The sequence below is a fragment of the Myotis yumanensis genome, unplaced genomic scaffold (genome assembly GCF_028538775.1).
Source record: "Myotis yumanensis isolate MYYU_CA2020_CCGP unplaced genomic scaffold, mMyoYum1.0.hap1 SCAF_9, whole genome shotgun sequence".
Lineage (NCBI taxonomy): Eukaryota > Metazoa > Chordata > Mammalia > Chiroptera > Vespertilionidae > Myotis > Myotis yumanensis.
Window position 1 is genome coordinate 46,170,781 of NW_027223760.1, and position 18,284 is coordinate 46,189,064.

General features: G+C 44.3%; 1 protein-coding gene across 1 annotated transcript; it reads left to right on the top strand.

Moving 5' to 3' along the window:
* Positions 1–7,422: 7,422 nt before the first annotated feature.
* Positions 7,423–10,158, top strand: FZD1 (frizzled class receptor 1). Its single transcript, XM_070424221.1, has one exon. The coding sequence runs from the start codon at positions 7,913–7,915 to the stop codon at positions 9,848–9,850; it is 1,938 nt and encodes a 645-aa protein (XP_070280322.1). The 5' UTR covers positions 7,423–7,912; the 3' UTR covers positions 9,851–10,158.
* The last annotated feature ends 8,126 nt before the right edge of the window (positions 10,159–18,284 follow it).

Here is an 18,284-nt window from a genome sequence, read left to right on the forward strand (position 1 = left end):
GTTGCACTCCAACCTATCAGATCATTATTGCAGATTCCTAAAATTAACGTGTTGAGGCAGTATTATCAAATGCACTTGCCTACTGGTTAAGATTCTGACTTTATTTTATTTATTTACTAGAGGCCCGGTGCACAAAAATTTGTGCACTCGGGGGGGAGGGGGAGGAGGGGTCCCCCAGCCCGTCCTGTGCCCTCTCGCAGTCTGGGACCCCTCGGGAGATAACTACCTGCTGGCTTAGGCCTGCTCCCGGGTGGCAGAGGGCAGGCCCAATCCCTAGGTGCAGCCCCTGGTCGGGCTCAGAGCAGGCCGACTGGGGAGTTGGGGCGCCGCCCCCTGTCATGCACAGAGCAGGGCGGATTGGGAGGTTGCAATGCCACCCTCAGTCATGCTCAGGGTAGGACCAATTGGGGGGTTGGGGCACCGCCCCCGTCACACTCAAGGCAGGGTCGATGGGGAGGTTGTGGCACCACCCCCTGTCACGCACAGAGCAGGGCCAATCAGGGGGTTGCGGTGCCGCCCTCTATCACCCACAGAGCAGGGCCCATCAGGGGTGTTGGGGAGCTCCCCCCATCATGCACAGAGCAGGGCCCATCAGGGGGTTGGGGAGCTCCCCCCGTCACGCACAGAGCAGGGCCGATCAGGGGGTTGGGGTGCCGCCCTCTATCACCCACAGAGCAGGGCTGATCAGGGGGTTGGGACGCCACCACTCTCACACTCAGGGCAGGGCCGATGGGGAGGTTATGGCTCTACCCTGTCACACACAGAGCAGGGCCTGGGGGGTGGGGGGTTGGGGCGCCACACCCTGTCACACACAGAGCCGCAGGGCAATCAGGGGGTTGGGGAGCTCCCTCCTATCAGGCACAGAGCAGGGCTGATCAGGGGGTTGGGGCGCCTTCCCTTGTCACGAACAGAGCAGGGCGGATAGGGATGTTGTGGCCCCGCCCCCTGTCACACAGAGAGCCGCAGGGCGATCAGGGGGTTTGGGCGCTGCCTCCTGTCACGGTGATCCCAGTGCTGGGAGGCATATTACCCTTTTACTATATAGGATAGAGGCCTGGTGCATGGGTAGGGGCTGGCTGGTTTGCCCTGAAGGGTGCCCTGAATCAGGGTGGGGGTCCCCACTGGAGTGCCTGGCCAGCCTGGATGAGGGGATGATGGCTATTTGCAGCTGGTCACATACCCTTCAGGGTGGGGGTCCCCACTGGGGTGCCTGGCCAGTCTGGGTGAGGGGCTGAGGGCCGTTTTCAGGCTGGTGGGTGACTGAAGCTCCCAACTGCTCCTTTTTTTCTTTTTTTTTATTCTGGGCCAAGGCCTCTGCTGCTGAAAGCAGGTATCTGGTTTGTTTCGGTTCTATAATTGAAACACTGTATCATCTCCAGCTCTGAGATCCCGGCTGGCTGAAAGCTGGTTTCTGGGGTTTTGTTTAGCTCCTATATTTGTTACAATGTTTCAAACTGCCAGCTCAGAGGCCGGCAAGGCAGGCGGGGAACGTTGGAGTCCTCCTTCACTGAAGCAAGCAAGCCTCATGTTCGCTTCCAGCTGCCTGGCTGCCGGCCGCCATCTTGGCTGGCAGTTAATTTGCATATCACCCTGATTAGCCAATGGGAAGGGTAGCGGTCATACGCTAATTACCATGGTTCTCTTTTTTTAGATAGGATTTTTCCCTTTTATTGAATGTATTGGGGTGACAAAATCTAATGAACTAACAAGCAAAATAGAGACAGACTGGTGGATAGAAAGCAGACTGACAGCTTTGGGGGCAGGGGGTGAGGAGTTGGGAGGGAATGGAGGGATTGAGCAAAAGAGAAAAAAAAAAACACCTCATGGACATCAGTGTGGTGATTGCCAGAGGGAGGGGTGGGAGGGAGAAGTGGAGGAGGGTATGGGGGAATAAATGGAGACTTGGGGTGGTGAACACACAATACAGTGTACAGATGATGTGTTGTAGAATTGTATACCCGAAACCTGTATAATTTTGTTTAAATCTAAGCACTTTTTATTGTGATCAGAATAACAGTGTATTAAAGCCAGCAAGATACACAATGCCTATTAGATTATCATTCTAATTTGATAAGTGAGGATATTTAGGCTTAGTAAAGCCAGAAAACTCATCATGATAAAAGAAAAATGGTGTCTTTAACCCAGCCCCAAAGAACATGCCAATGACCAGAATACAGAATAAATGTAAGAATGGAAGTACATTCCCTAAAACAGTGATGGCGAACCTATGACACGTGTGTCAGAGGTGACACGCGAACTCATTTTTTTGGTTGATTTTTTTTTTGTTAAATGGCATTTAAGTATATAAAATAAATATCAAAAATATAAATCTTTGTTTTACTATGGTTGCAAATATCAAAAAATTTCTAATATGTGACACGGCACCAGAGTTAAGTTAGGGTTTTTCAAAATGCTGACACGCTGAGCTCAAAAGGTTCGCCATCACTACCCTAAAAGTTCATCTTGGACCAAATCGAATCACAGGAAAGCTATGCATTGAGTCCTTTTTTTTTTTTTTTTTTTTTTTTGCCTCCTTACGGAAACACCTTCCCCCATCTAAGATGCATCATTATATCATGGGTGGGTATAAGAAATGGCCATCTGACAATCTCCTTTGATGCTTGATCTCCTTTATACTAAAACATCCAAATAACTGTCTCACAGCAAGGCAGAATTTTGCATTTCCTAAAAAACTTTCTTTAAGTTACAAAAGCTGTGTAATTTATCTCGTTTCCTCTGGTGAGCTGCTGTGTTAATTCATGTGGTAACTACATTTGAATTCTGGTTCCCCCAACTGTGTGATCAAGTCAACTTCTTAAACCTCCATTTCTGTGTGTTAACTCAGCATCATCTTCTTTCTACCTTCATCAGCACCATTGTGAAGATGAAGCCACACACTAAGGTCTGATGACAACGTTAAGAGGGAAAAAATGGCTTGTTTTCTTTTTTAATTTCTTTGAAGTGTTAAGATCTCTTCAGCCTTAGAAGTCTAGTAAAGTATAAATAACCTGGTGTTTTTCGTTACCCTGGCCAAAGAAATGTTGTCAGATCCGAAATGGCAAAGCCTGGTTGTATGTTTCATTTGTTCTTAATCATAATTCCAAAGATATTGATTTAAGAAGAATTTGTACTGTTCTTTAGAAACTGTGGGTTGGTTTCCATGTTACCTTCAGCCAGAGAATTTCGGGTTAAAGCAAGAAACAAAAAAAAAATCAGACTCTGATTTTAAAAGCTGTATAACTTTATTTCCTTCATACATACACACAACAATGTCAAGTCGTGCAGATGGTAGAGCAGAAAAGCTCACTCAGAGAAGCACAAATTTTACTTGTTCTCTTAAAAACTTCTTTCTGCACCAAAATGATTCCAAACTCAGTTCCTCATATCTTAGCCAATCAAAGAGGCCTCTTTAAGCTCATGAAACATAAGGTTTTAATTTACAAGGGATCATCTATATTTCTTTCCCAGGGCCTCACAGAAGGACTATATTTTAAATCCAATACAAATGCCTGTATGTTTTGCAAAAGGTTTCCCAGATAATATATACTATTTCCAATTGCATAACAACAACAGAAGTAATTAAAGCAGAGTCATGAGATAGTTCTTTACCTGTAGTCTTTTTGAGGCACTGAGGGTTAAGTAATAGCTTTAGCAAAAATCTTCTCTAGTTAACCTTTGAATTACAAGAAAATTTTGGATAATTATTACCCTACCTTGTTGAGGATAATTTAGTGATGGTGGTGATATTTTTTCCTTTCATATTTCTATTTTTTTAAATGTGTTTTCTGAGATCTGTGTATAAGTAATCCTGATTCATATTAAGACCTAGTGAACATGCCCATCCATATTAAATCTTTGACTCTTTCCATGTTTAATATGTAAATTCTAACAAATTATAGCTGACTCTCAAAAGATAAGTTAGTTTAGGATCTTGATATGAATCAGCCTGAAGTGCCTGTGAGATAAAAGTCAAGATAATCAAACTTACAATCTCTTTTGATAAGTTGTTTTAAGGAAAGCAATATGTATTTTTAAAAGATGTATGTAAATGAATCCAAGAACTCTCTCACCAACGTCAAGAACAGATTTGTGTAACAATGAAGTAAGAAAAGACATTAGGTTTTACAATTGTAGCAAAGAATACAGATGTTTTGGAAGACAAGAATTGGCTAATGTAGAAATTCCTGGGTTGGAAATTCAAGAAGAAATGAGGTAGAGATCTACGCTGAAAGCTCAGGCAGAGTTACTAGTACACCTAAAGCACCTCTATAATAGACTCCTAGGGAGGGAATAGCATAGTCCAAGCTTTCTCTCTCACTATCAGCTCCCTAACCCAGCAATACCCTTCACTAGGAAAGAGAAGAGTTAGAAACTCAAAGCAGAGTAGATCAAGTTCTCACTTTTCATTCCAAACACACAAAAGTGATACAGAAGTGAGAGTCCAACCTTAAAAAGTTTAGTTTCAAGATGTTAGGTTTAATCCAGCAATTCTCAAACTGTATTCCATAGTGCATGAGTGTCAAGCAAAATATTTATTGTGTGTGTGTGTGTGTGTGTGTGTGTGTGCGCGCGCGCGCGCGCTTCCCAAGTGCATAGGTATATTCCAAATGCAGGAAATAGGTAAGATAAAGTTTAAAAAGGTTCTTTACCTTACCACTTCTCAGAGATTTTATTAAACGCACATGAGTCTCCAATAAGGACAAAGAGTATGGCCTCTTCCCAAACTAATTTGAACAAATTTATTTCACAGAATACCTATTGCATTTCACAAAATACAATTTGGAAAATGCTAGTGTAATTCGTCAGTCCCAAGCATTGATACTCCTACCATCTCTATCCAAGTGTAGAAAACTGTTAAACACTGAGGAACTGCCACGACCTGCACCCCAAAACCAATTTTTCTCCTATAATTTTCAGGAATGGACATGTTCACCCAATGGAAGTCCATGGATTTTGGTCAGGCACAAAGCCTACCCTGGCACTTACTGGCTGTAGGACCTTGGACAAACAACTTAACTGCTTTGGTCCTTGGTGTATGGGATGATGCTCCAACCTACTGAGCCACCCGGCCAGGGCCAGGAACACTTTAAAACAAATATATATTTTATGCATTTACTGAACTTATGAATATTTGAAGAACAAATATATATATATATATATATATATATATATATATATATATATAATAGCTGGAGCAGTATTTTGTTTTAACAGGTAAAGATATGACTACACATTCTTTAGAGACACCAACATGCATGGTGATGAAATTCACAGTGTCCTGTTAATGCGTAGTTCACGTAATGTTGCCAAACTCAAGGTGTTTGCCACCTGGGGTGTTCTATTAAAGAATGAGAAGCTGTCTTTCTGAAGGGGGTTCTCAAGTTTTTCTCTCTAAATATATACTATTTAGTCAATTACATTTCGATTCCTTCTTTGCAGTTGACTACACTTACCTGGCTGGGTTCTAGTTGAGCTCATCCAGTTACAGCCGCATCTGCAAAATACTGTGCTATATTTTAGCATTTAGCAAGAATAGCATTCATTAAGAACCGCCCAGACCTTGAAACCCAGGTCCTAGCTAACAAGTACACCCATCTTAAGTAGTGACCTTCATGTGTGGGCTAATCTTCACCCTTTTTGGTGACAGTGTGCCCCTGGCTCCCTCTTTCACAGTCATCTTATAGCCATCCCTTGCTGATGTGGGGGAGCAGTGGCCTTCAGCAGCTCCCTATTGTCTGTCTGTATAATTAAGCCCAAACTTTTTTAGCATGGACTAAAACTTTCTCCTGACTTCCCCAAAATACATCAGCCACTCTTACCCACCCTGCCCCCGTCCCCCCCCCCCCCCCACACACACACACACACACTCATCCCACCCTTTGAGCAATGTAAGCATTTCTGAGCTCCTCCTGTCTTTTGCACCTTCCATTCACCTCTCCATCAGAACCCTCCCTACCCTTTCCACAGCCTGGCTGCTTCCCACCTGCTCCTTCAGCTTGAGATGGGCCCTCAAATAACATCTACAGGTCTGTGTCCCCATAGTACTCTGCCCTTGTGTAAGGCTGGGCCACCTCTTGTTGACCTCTGTACTCTTCTACTTAACAGTGCTTACAGCATAATAGGTGCTTGGTAAGAACTACTTAGACAAATAAATGGATAAGCAAAAGCCAGAAAATAATGGTAGAAAAGTATCCTGAGAGAGTCTAATCATAGGCCAACAATCCTAGGTAGGATTAATAATACAATGGCACTTGATTGATAAAACTGAGTCATGTAGTTAAACCACTTGGGGGGTGGTGGGCGGGCACAAAAAACCTTACACAGAAAACAAGAATCTAAGTCAGCTGAGATGGATTGTGTTGTTTGAAATGAGGAAGGGGATATGCAGTCTGCTTTTAGCTTTCAGACTTGTTTTTTGTGTTTTTTTTTTTTCCAAACTGGCATCCCCAGCTCTGCAGCCCAGCCCCTGGCACCTAACTGGCCTGGGCCTGACACTCCCAGAAGTTCCCTCAAGAGCCATGGGCGTCCCGGGCTTTGGGAGGCTCCCAGTAGCTTTCCAGGGCCCAGGCTGGCCGCCAGCCCAGCTCGGAGCCACCTCTGGGATCCCGGGCTGCGAGGAAGCTGGGGGCCAGGGGCCGGGGGTTCTCAACTTTTTTCTCTCTGCATATTTAATGGGTAGTTTCCCTTTGCTTCTGTTTCTGACTTGATTAAAGAGGAGAAAAGGGAGTTTGACTACAAGAATAGTAGCAGGCGGCGCATCTGGCTTGAATTTTAAAATTCCATCCAAGTTTTTGCTGTTGTTGTTGTTGTTTTTGTGTGTGTGCTGTTTGCTTGTTTTCATTTTTACAGCGATCCGAGAACTTCTTGGGGGGACATGGCGCATCCAAAGCCCGCCCAGCCCAGCCCGAGAGCTCCAGGGTTTATTAGGGTAATATTTTACACAAAAACTCGACAGACATCAACTCAAAGGAAGCCGTGCGCTCCTTAAGTCAAAGGCATCTGTTCTGAGCGCCTCGCTCGGTTTGCCGTTTGTCACCAGCGTTAAGAGCAGGATTTTAAAAACATGAAAATGGATAAAAGAAAAGAAAAGCTAAGTCCCGCGGTCCGCCAAGTCCTATTCATTATCTCCAGCAGCATATGGGACCATTCTCCTACTTGTCCTCTCCCTTTCTTCCTTAAAAGTAAAAGCAACCGAGCCTGTCCCGCTTCACAGCAAACCCACTCTTTGTGCCTGAGCGGTGCCTCTGCCACTACTACTTCCTCCGCCTCCCGCCTCCCGCCTCCCGCCTCCCCCTCCTCCCGCGCGCCGCCGACTTTCACTGGGGGAAGAAGGCGGCGGGCGCCCTTTGCGCCGGGAAGCCGGAGCGGCGATTGGGCGACGGTCCCTGAGCCTCCAGGTCCGTGTCGGTTTCAAGGCTCCTCCCTCCTGGTGAAAGACAGACTGCGGGGCGCCTGGAAACCGGTCCGAGGGCGCGCGAGGGAGAGGAGAGCTAGCGAGTTGAGGGATTGACACAAATGGTCAGGCGGCGGCGGCGGAGAAGGAGGCGGAGGCGCTGGGGGGAGCCGAGGCCGCTGGGCTGCCGAGAGTTGCGCGCTCTACCCGGCCGCGGCCACTAGCGCGGCGCCGCCAGCCGGGAGCCAACCAGCCGAGGGCCAGGAAGGCGGGACGCGACCCCGGCGCGCCCGAGCCACCCGGGCTCTCCCCGCCGCCCGCGCTTCATGAATCGCAAGTTTCCGCGGCGGCGGCGGCTGCGGGGCGCAGAGCGGGAGACGGGGAAGCGGGCCGAGCGCGGCTCGGGCTCGACGGAGGGCACCGGCGCGGAGGAGATCTCCCCGGCCGCAGGGGGAGCCGCCGCCCGCCGCGCCACCACCCACCCCAGCCGAGCGGCGCCAAGAAAGGAGCTGAAAAAGTATGGCTGAGGAGGAGGCGCCTAAGAAGTCCCCGGCCGCCGGCGGCGGGAGCTTGGAACTTTGTGCCGGGGCGCTCCCGGCGGGGCCGGTGGCAGAGGGGAGCTGGGACTCAGGCCGCCGCCGCCGCCGCCCCCCAGCTGGCTCCGGGCGCTTGGCGCGCTGGCTACTGCTGCTGCTCTGGCTGCTGGAAGCTCCGCTGCTGCTTGGGGTCCGGGCGCAGGCGGCGGGCCAGGGGCCCGGGCCAGGTCAGCAGCCCCCGCCGCCGCCGCCTCAGCAGCAACAGAGCGGGCAGCAATACAACGGCGAGCGGGGCATCTCCATCCCGGACCACGGCTACTGCCAGCCCATCTCCATCCCGCTGTGCACGGACATCGCGTACAACCAGACCATTATGCCCAACCTGCTGGGCCACACGAACCAGGAGGACGCGGGCCTCGAGGTGCACCAGTTCTACCCGCTGGTGAAGGTGCAGTGCTCGGCCGAGCTCAAGTTCTTCTTGTGCTCCATGTACGCGCCGGTGTGCACGGTGCTGGAGCAGGCGCTGCCGCCCTGCCGCTCGCTCTGCGAGCGCGCGCGCCAGGGCTGCGAGGCGCTCATGAACAAGTTCGGCTTCCAGTGGCCGGACACGCTCAAGTGCGAGAAGTTCCCCGTGCACGGCGCGGGCGAGCTGTGCGTGGGCCAGAACACTTCGGACAAGGGCACGCCGACGCCCTCGCTGCTGCCGGAGTTCTGGACCAGCAACCCCCAGCACGGCGGTGGGGGGCACCGCGGCGGCGGCTACCCGGGGGGCGCCGGCGCGTCGGAGCGAGGCAAGTTCTCCTGCCCGCGCGCCCTCAAGGTGCCTTCCTACCTCAACTACCACTTTCTGGGGGAGAAGGACTGCGGCGCGCCCTGCGAGCCGACCAAGGTGTACGGGCTCATGTACTTCGGGCCCGAGGAGCTGCGCTTCTCGCGCACCTGGATCGGCATCTGGTCGGTGCTGTGCTGCGCCTCCACCCTCTTCACGGTGCTCACGTACCTGGTGGACATGCGGCGCTTCAGCTACCCCGAGCGGCCCATCATCTTCCTGTCGGGCTGCTACACGGCGGTGGCCGTGGCCTACATCGCCGGCTTCCTGCTGGAGGACCGGGTGGTGTGTAACGACAAGTTCTCCGAGGACGGGGCGCGCACCGTGGCGCAGGGCACCAAGAAAGAGGGCTGCACCATCCTCTTCATGATGCTCTACTTCTTCAGCATGGCCAGCTCCATCTGGTGGGTGATCCTGTCGCTCACCTGGTTCCTGGCGGCCGGCATGAAGTGGGGCCACGAAGCCATCGAGGCCAACTCGCAATATTTTCACCTGGCCGCCTGGGCCGTGCCGGCCATCAAGACCATCACCATCCTGGCGCTGGGCCAGGTGGATGGCGACGTGCTGAGCGGGGTGTGCTTCGTGGGGCTCAACAATGTGGACGCGCTGCGTGGCTTCGTGCTGGCGCCTCTCTTCGTGTACCTGTTCATCGGCACGTCCTTTCTGCTGGCCGGCTTCGTGTCGCTCTTCCGCATTCGCACCATCATGAAGCACGATGGCACCAAGACCGAGAAACTGGAGAAGCTCATGGTGCGCATCGGCGTCTTCAGCGTGCTTTACACGGTGCCGGCCACCATCGTCATCGCCTGCTACTTCTACGAGCAGGCCTTCCGGGACCAGTGGGAGCGCAGCTGGGTGGCCCAGAGCTGCAAGAGCTATGCCATCCCCTGCCCCCATCTCCAGGCCGGCGGAGGACCCCCGCCGCACCCGCCCATGAGCCCTGACTTCACAGTCTTCATGATCAAGTATCTTATGACGCTGATCGTGGGCATCACGTCAGGCTTCTGGATCTGGTCTGGCAAGACCCTTAACTCCTGGAGGAAGTTTTACACGAGACTCACCAACAGCAAACAGGGGGAGACCACCGTCTGAGACCTGGGGGCTCGCTCAGCCCAGTTCCCAGCCCTCGGCCCGGGCCCAGCTACCTTTCCAAAAACCTTTCCCCATGGAATCCTGGCCAACCCCGGCTGCTCTATGCTTCCTCACTAGACACTTTCGCAGGCTTCTTTTGAACACCATAGCTCCTGCAAAAGCTTCCGTCCCTGGGTGCAAACGGACTCCAGGGCCCAACTGCCCGAGGGGGGATGGACCGACCTCTCTCCCCGGTACCAGGACTGTGCGCTTTTATGATTGTAAATAGCCTGTGTAAGATTTTTGTAAGTATATTTGTATTTAAGTGACGACTGATCACGCGATTTCTTTACCTTTTCTTTTCTTTCCTTTTTTTTCTTTGTTTGTTTGTTTCAATTTGAATTACTTAGGGCGGTTTGACCATTTGAAGCTTTTCCTCCTTGCCCTTTTCGGAGTACTACAGAGATAAAAACAGAGCGCTCCCGCCGGGTGCTCCCGCTGGTTCGCGTGCGCCGCCCCTCCTGCCGCCCTGCCGCCGGGTGGGTGGGGTGCATCTTGGGCTGCAGGTCCGGGCCACTTCCCACCCCCTTGTTCTGCTCCCTCCCTTCCTCTTTTTGCTTGAGTTTGGAGATCTTAAGGTACTGAACTTCTTAAAGCTTTCAAGTCTTCCCTTGTCGGGGCCAGATTTCCCAGGTCTGCCCCTTTGACTCCCGGAAGCTGACTTTTTCACTGTTGAGAACCTTCCCCCTCGCTTCAAGGAGGCCCACGTCTGTGGTTGCCGGCAGTCCCAGACTTCCTCTGCACCGGCCTCCAACGCCCAGACACTCCCTCCTTCCACCTAAGTCGGTTAGAGGGCGAGTGGGATAACCAATGCCAAACTTTTTAAAGTCTAATTTTTGGGGGATGAGCTCATTTCATTCTCTAGTGTCTAAAACCTGGTATGAGTTTGGCCAGCGTCATGGAAAGATGTGGTTACTGAGATTTGGGAAGAGGCATGAGGCTCTGCGTGGGTTGGGAGGGACTGAAGATGGGGGTTATAAAATGTTCATTCTAATTGTATACTGATGCCTGGCAACCTGCCTGTAGGACTGAGACAGTCCGGGTTTAGATTTTAGCGTTCTGTGAAATGGAAATGTTGAGGTCACCTGGAAAGCTTTGTCGAGGAATTGATCTTTGCTTTCCTTAACAGGACTGCAGGACATAAACTGAATATGAAAACTTGAAGGAGATTTCAGTGTAATGGACTTCCTCAAAATGAAGTGCTACTTTCTGATTTTTTTAATCAAATAATAATTAGACATATATCAGAAACTTTAAAATGTAAAAGTTGTACTTTGGACATATTCTGGTTCTTATTCAGCAACACATTCTGAGGGAGGAACAATCCACATCATTAATAACAACCTGGTAAGAGTCCCAGAGGTAAAGGAGGTGGAATAATTGATGGGATTAGCTCCTGAAATTAACAAAATATGGGCATGCATGCTAAAGGGAAACTGTGCAGGTCTGCTGCATTAAATCCTGTATGCTCCTTTTTGGATTTACAGAAATGTATCAAATGTAAATCTTTCAAAGCCATTTAAAATATTCACTTTAGTTCTCTGTGGAAAAGATGAGACAAGCAATCCTCCTGGTTGTATTATAAACTTTAAGAGTTTATCAAAATGCCGGTACTTGGGACCTAAATTTATGTCTGTCATACCCTAAAATGACAATGGTCTTTGAATTTGGTATGCATTTATTCTGTTCACTATCACAAAATCATCTATATTTATAGAGGAATAGAAGTTTATATATATATATTATACCATATTTTTAATTTCGCAAATAAAAAAATCAAAGTTTTGTACAAAATTATATGGTTTTTGTGCCTGAAAATAATAGCGTTGAAACTGTCTAAACTACAAACTATCTTTACATCTTATAGTGTCTCATGGCCAGTCCCACAGTATATAAATTCAGGAATTCAATGAAAAAGCCTACCTTTAAACCTTCATACCCATCCTTCCAAAGACTTATCGTACTTGCATTGTGATTGACATTGTGAAGTCCCTAGAAAAGATCTGCTTGCAGGACAGTAACAATATAAAAGAGAAGTTTGAACATTCTTTCTTTACTCAAAGAAAATTATTAAAAAGAGAACTCTAATTTTAACATTAAACCTTTTTTTTGTTTCAAGGGGTAAGTTTACATGATTTTTTATAATATGGAGGTTTATTTTGAAATCATCAGCCATCACCTTTATCACAGTTTTTATGAGGTATTGTCTTATATTTTCCATAATCTTGGATATTCCAAAACCATAAACAGGTATTCTATAAATGGTTAACTGACCGTGTGTATAAGCATTTTAAACAGCAGTTGGTTGTATAAGGTTGTTTTGTTGTTTGCTTCTGAAGACTCCATTTTTATATTGTTTAAGGAACCTTCTTCAGAGGCATTATCTAGTTGGTATAGTCTTAGAATTTATATACATGCATATATGTAGAATATATATATGTACATATCTACTTACACATACACACACACACATATATATATGTGTGTGTGTGTATATATATATATATATATATATATATATATATTAATCTGTATAAAATAGAGATGCAAAGTTTACTTACACATTTTACAATGTGGAAATAAGGTTATGAGAAAGAGAAAATGCCAGATGGGAAACCTTAAATACCTTAAATACCTTATTCCTTTACAGATTAAAAATATCTTTATTAAATTTTCCATGAAAACAAGTGGTGTGATAAAATGGCAAGGGGCTAAAATGAAGATCACTGATACAATAGAGTTACTCTCATGGTTATAAGGCTATTGTCTTATGTCATTATTTCAAGGTAAATGAAAAAGTTCAATCTAATTGAAAATATAGCATTCTGTTTTAAGTTCCAAGATGCTATTTTATGTTCTTTTTTCTTTGTTACATTAATATAGTAAAATCTGAAAAGGTTTTATTGTATAAACACAAAAAATAGCAATTCTTATACCAAATCAAAATATGTCTCTTCACAAGATAATTCAATCAGATAATTTCTGGGGAAAAAGGAGTAAGATTATTTTTCTCTATCCAAGGAATAAATATAAAGCATTCTTATTGTGGGTGTCCTTAAAATAATGTAACTACAAATTTGATGCAGAAAGGTTTTACAATGCTGGATTTAAATAGCTTTAAAAGACATTTTTAAGATGGCACCAAGCTTTTTTTTGTGTGTGTTTAGAAAATAACTTATTTTAAATTATGTAGAATATAGAAAACCAGTATATTATTTTGTTTCTTGTTTCTTCCAATACTGGTGGCAAAATAAGACTTGCCTCCAAAATTGTAAAGCTACTGGGAGTTTGGTACCATTAACTTGCTGTTTCCATGATAAACCCTATTTTCAGATGGTTTGGTTTGCCTATCAATGGGAATCAATTTTCCCCCTCACCGTGTGCTTGATTCAGCTTTTAAACATAGTATGAAAGCATTCTGGTGCTCTATTTTTTTAAAGGCATTTTTAACTTGAACTTTGTGGGGGCAGAAAGTCATATTTTTAATCTCAAAGCCAGCAAGTATCAAACATATGCAAAACAGCTGGACCAGATATTTCAGTTTGTCTGGGGTAGTCATTTGTCAGCCTGAGTTTACAGATTTGGTCCTTTTGTCTCCAGTGACCACTGAAGCCTTCCTGTAGTTGCATCATTTCTGAAGTCCAGTATTTAACTAGGAAAGGAGACCACAGTGAAGAGTTGGTGGCCAATTAAGAAAAAAAAATATGCCTAAACCATAAACCATTTCAGGACCTGGATGGTTTCCAATCACTTTCCCTGATATCATGTTTCAATCTTGGTACACTATTGTTTTTTTTAAAGATGCCATATTTTCAGTGTGTGTATTTGGGTTCAACTTCAGCTCCTCTAGCTTTTATTGCTTTCTAATCCATCTATTGGCTGTAGGCCACATTTTATGTAATGTACATGCAGTTAATTGAAACCAGTGGTATGACACTGGGTATCTCTGACATTTCTGATTATAATATTCTGTGTAACGGACCTGAGAGATAAGAATCAAAATGTGCTCATTACCTATGTATTAGGGTGGACACTAGTCATATAGTTATTGAATACTTCACAGAATATACTAATTTCAAAATCTTGCAAGATTAACCTGCAGGAGCCAAAATTAGATATGGACTATGTAAGAACTCTGCAGTTACATTATTAGAAAGAAATTGCAACACTACCTGAAATTCAAGGCTTTTATCTTAAGGCCCTTACATTTGAAATGAGGGTCTTACAAGGGAAGTGCCAAACAAGGTAAAGTTGGTGACTCCTAAGATTTACATCTATATTTTGAACTATTGGCAGATACCAATAGTTCAAAAACTGTACTTGAGCTTCAATCATGACTCAGAATTCCCTTAAACTTTTGGGGCTTAACTATTTCTGTTCACCTTGGTCATACCTTTTGACAATGGATATATTAAGTATAGTGACAAAGGGGAGCTTATTTGGAACCTGGTGATTAAAAAGCAAATAGAGTCAAGACTAATTTTATTCAGTTTTATGACTTGTGGTGACAAGTGTCTCAATTCTGTTATAAAATCAAGTTCCTGTTCAAATAAAATAACACTTCCTTTGGTTACAAGTTGATTTGGGACCCTAATAACAGGTCAAATCAAAGAAATCTTTCTCATGCAGCGGATAGGCTCAAGTATAGCTATAAGTATATCCTATAATGAACATGTAATAAATATTCTGAAGGTTACCATTAGTTTTATAAGTTGAGAAGATTCTTAAATTGCTTGAAAAAATAAGATAACATTTTCCAATAGAGATTCTCTAAATCATTTTATATTAAGATGGTGATATTTTAAAGAGGCATATTTGGGGGTGATAAAATTAAGTAACACTGCATTTTTCTAAAGGGATTATTAATACACTAGTTGACTGGCATATTTGTATAACTCATAATTCTAAAAGCAAAGTTGCACACTGATTTATTCCTTTACATTGAGTTTAATTGTAAAGCATTGATTTGCACATTTTACACATGCATTCTATTTTTTAAATAAAATTTACTTCCTTGAAGACAATTTTTAAGTTTTAAAATGTCTAATATGCATATTTCATATAAAGAAGATCTCAAGAAATTTCATTCATAGTATTGACTTTCAAAACATGTTCATAGGAATATAGTGATTAACATGAAATGGAAGCACTATTGCTCCTTTGGGGGAGTTCTCTGTGGCCTGGGTTTCTTTTCTTTTTAAAAACCAAATGTCTTCTTATTTGTGGGTATCTCCATGTTTCAGATCTCAATACCTGTTTGAATTAAATTTGCTGGGGAATAACTGCAGAATCCCCCCATAGACAAAGTATAGCCTTTATTTCCTTTCAAGTTGGCAGTGTGTCCTTGCTTCAGTGAAGGGCTCTGAGACAGATTGTTCTCTTGCCCTTGGAAATGCTCATCTTCCCAAATGTAGCAGCAAATACATGGAAGTCATACAGGCTAGTTTAATGCATATTCCAAATGCCAGGTGCCACTTGATTGTTATGAGGATTTTTTCTTTAAAGGTAGATTTTGAGACTATTCTTGACCTTGTATTTCAAACTCTTGGAAAACACTTTCTAAAAGTTAACTTCAGTAAATGTTCTGTCAAAGACTCAACTCAGATAGGGGGACCCACTCTCCACATTTGCCCAGGGCCTAGGGGTTTCTTGGGATGTGGGACTTGCAGTAGTAAAACCAGGAAAATCCTGGGCAAACTGGGATGGTGGGTCATCCCTATTCCATGGATTAAGTTGTGCTCCCAAGATAGAGCAAAAGATTCTGGTTGGTGATTGGTCTAGCATTAAAAATATTCCACTGTAGTATTAGTCTTTTTTATTACCAGATGAAAAGCCAATGAAACCAACCCTTTGTAACTGATCTTCACAGTCAGGACCAATCAACAGAAGCTGAGTGGAACATGAAGGTACACAAGAACAAACCACATTGATATCTTGGCCATGCTGCCTTGAGCCTTCTGCTTCTTGAAGAAATAGGAGATACAGGAATCTGTATTTCATTACTCATGGAATCAGGTTAAGGAGGTATTTTTATAAAAGACTCAAAAGTATCCCTTTGTAATGCATAGAGTTGGGGTTTTTTTGTTTTATTTTATTTTTTTAATTGATGTTGCAGTTTATCAAATTGTGAGAAACTGTTAGGTTTTTGTGTATGCTTATATTTATTTCCCTGTATAATAATGCAGTCCACTAAAATGAGATTACAAACTTAAGCAGGGATTACTCCAAATAGCTAGTTATCAGCAGATACTTTTTCTCAGAGGTGAGTAGGCTTAGCACCCATACTTTCCCCAAAATGGAAAGTTCTATCTACAGGAAAGAAAAAAGAAGTAGATAAGTTTAGAATTCTACGATAATTGTTGAATATAGTAGGTGGACCAAGCACTCCATAGCCTTCACATTTCTATCTGTATGAAACTCTTCAGTCAGAATTTTCCACCCTTTCTATGCTAAGTTCATCCTTCTTGTCATTCTTCTTACCTGTCCATTCCTGTCATTTTTCTTATGTATCCATTCCTGCCATCCTTCTTGGAAATGCATATAAAATTTCACTGCCTTTGTTGTAGAAACAAAACACTTTATTTGCTATCTTTTAGTTAAATTCAATGCAAAGGAATAAAAAAGATGTGCAGATAATGTAATTATTTCAGGAGGTACCTATACATTAATTAGACTCTAGAGCTGTGATTCTCATTTGGCTATATTTAACACATTTTTGATTGACATGCCTGGGGGTGGGGTTACCATGGCCATTTAGTGAGTAGAGTCCAGGGAAGCTACAATGCAAAGGACAGCCCCTGAAAATGAAGAATTATCTGATCCAAAGTGCCGAAGTTGAAAAACCCTGCTCTAGAGGAATACTTAAAATTGTGAAAAATACATTTTTAAAATCACAAAATATATTAACTTTATAAAATAGAATTGAGGAAAAATATGAATTTATGGTGCCTACAGCACGGGCTTTATTTTTGACCTGCAAATTTCATTTTAAATTGACGAATAGCCTGATGATATTGCATAGCTGTCAATAGCTTTGTCTTCTTGGGCTGCTATAACAATATATCATAGGCTGGGAAGTTTAAACAACTGACATTTATTTCTCATATTTTGGAGACCTGGGAAGTCCAAGATCAAGTTGTCAGCAGACGCGGTTTCTAATCCTGCTTGTTGGCTTATAGACAGCCACCTTGTTATGGTTTGCTCCCATGAGGATGGAGAAAGAGAGAGAGATTTCTCTTAGAGTAAATATGCTAATTCCATCATGAGGGTCTAATAGTTATGACTGAACCTAAGCCTCATTATTTCCCCAAGGCCTCACCTCTAAATTCCATCACATTGTGAGTTAGGACTTCAACATACGAAGCAAACATTCAGCCCATAACTGTCAATAATATAAACCTGATTTTATTATTTAAATGTAGACAGGGATGTAAATGAAATAATTTCAGTGGAAATAAATCTGTAAATAGCATTAAACAAATTTATTGAAAATTTTCTTAAAGTATCTGTTAGTATAATGCTATTATAGTTCATATTCCATATTTTCATTTTCGTTTACACATTTCCCTGCAGCATCGGGGGGTGTTATGGTGCTAAGGAAGAACTCTGGCCAGGGAGCCAGAAAACCTGGATTCCAGTATTGACCTGGGAAATCAGGTTAAGGTACTTTGGGGGAATCGGACCCACAGGATTTCATGAGTCAAAGGAAGACCCTAATGAAATAATAGATGAGAAAGCCCTTTTATAAACAGTGAAGCTCTGTACAAATGTGAGGGGTTTTCATTATCATTCACATTGAGCTAATTGAGGAGATGGAAACATCTCAAAGTCTCCTTCTCAACTCTAACTGCCCCACTTCCCCCAACTTTTAGAAAAGGATGTTCTAGCTAAAGGGACCCAAGGTGACTGGGGACCTTCCTGCAGTTTTCCTGGCCCCAGCCTCTGTCTTTGTCTCTATACTTGGGTTGTCTTGAGCACACCTAGGATTTTCCCAGTTTTGATGAGACTCCTGTTAAATGTAATAAATTCTTCTGCAGGGCAGCTACTGCACCCTTTAAGAGAGATCGGTCCTAGTTAGAAGAAAGAAGGCCCTTGTTAAAGAGGGCTGATTTGGGGCAAGAATTCTGCTACAGGAGAGTTTTAGGGTCAGAGGTGTAGGAGGACTAAGAAGATGTTCTAGATCCAAATGTGGCAAATTCATAGGCAGACACTCTGGATTGAGAGCCCTCACAGAGTGGCGCAGCTCTCCCAGGAGCTGTGTTTGTCCATTTTGCTCATTGATGAGTTGGGGTAGATGAGAGAAGAAGCTAGGGCATGTGTCATTTGGCATTGGGGGGGAGGGAGGGACGAGCAGATAAAGAAGAAAGGGATTTACTAAAAACCAAAGTCAGCTATT

Coding starts and splice junctions, on each gene's coding strand:
- FZD1 (XM_070424221.1), top strand. CDS start 7,913: ATGGCTGAGGAGGAGGCGCCTAAGAAGTCCCCGGCCGCCGGCGGCGGG.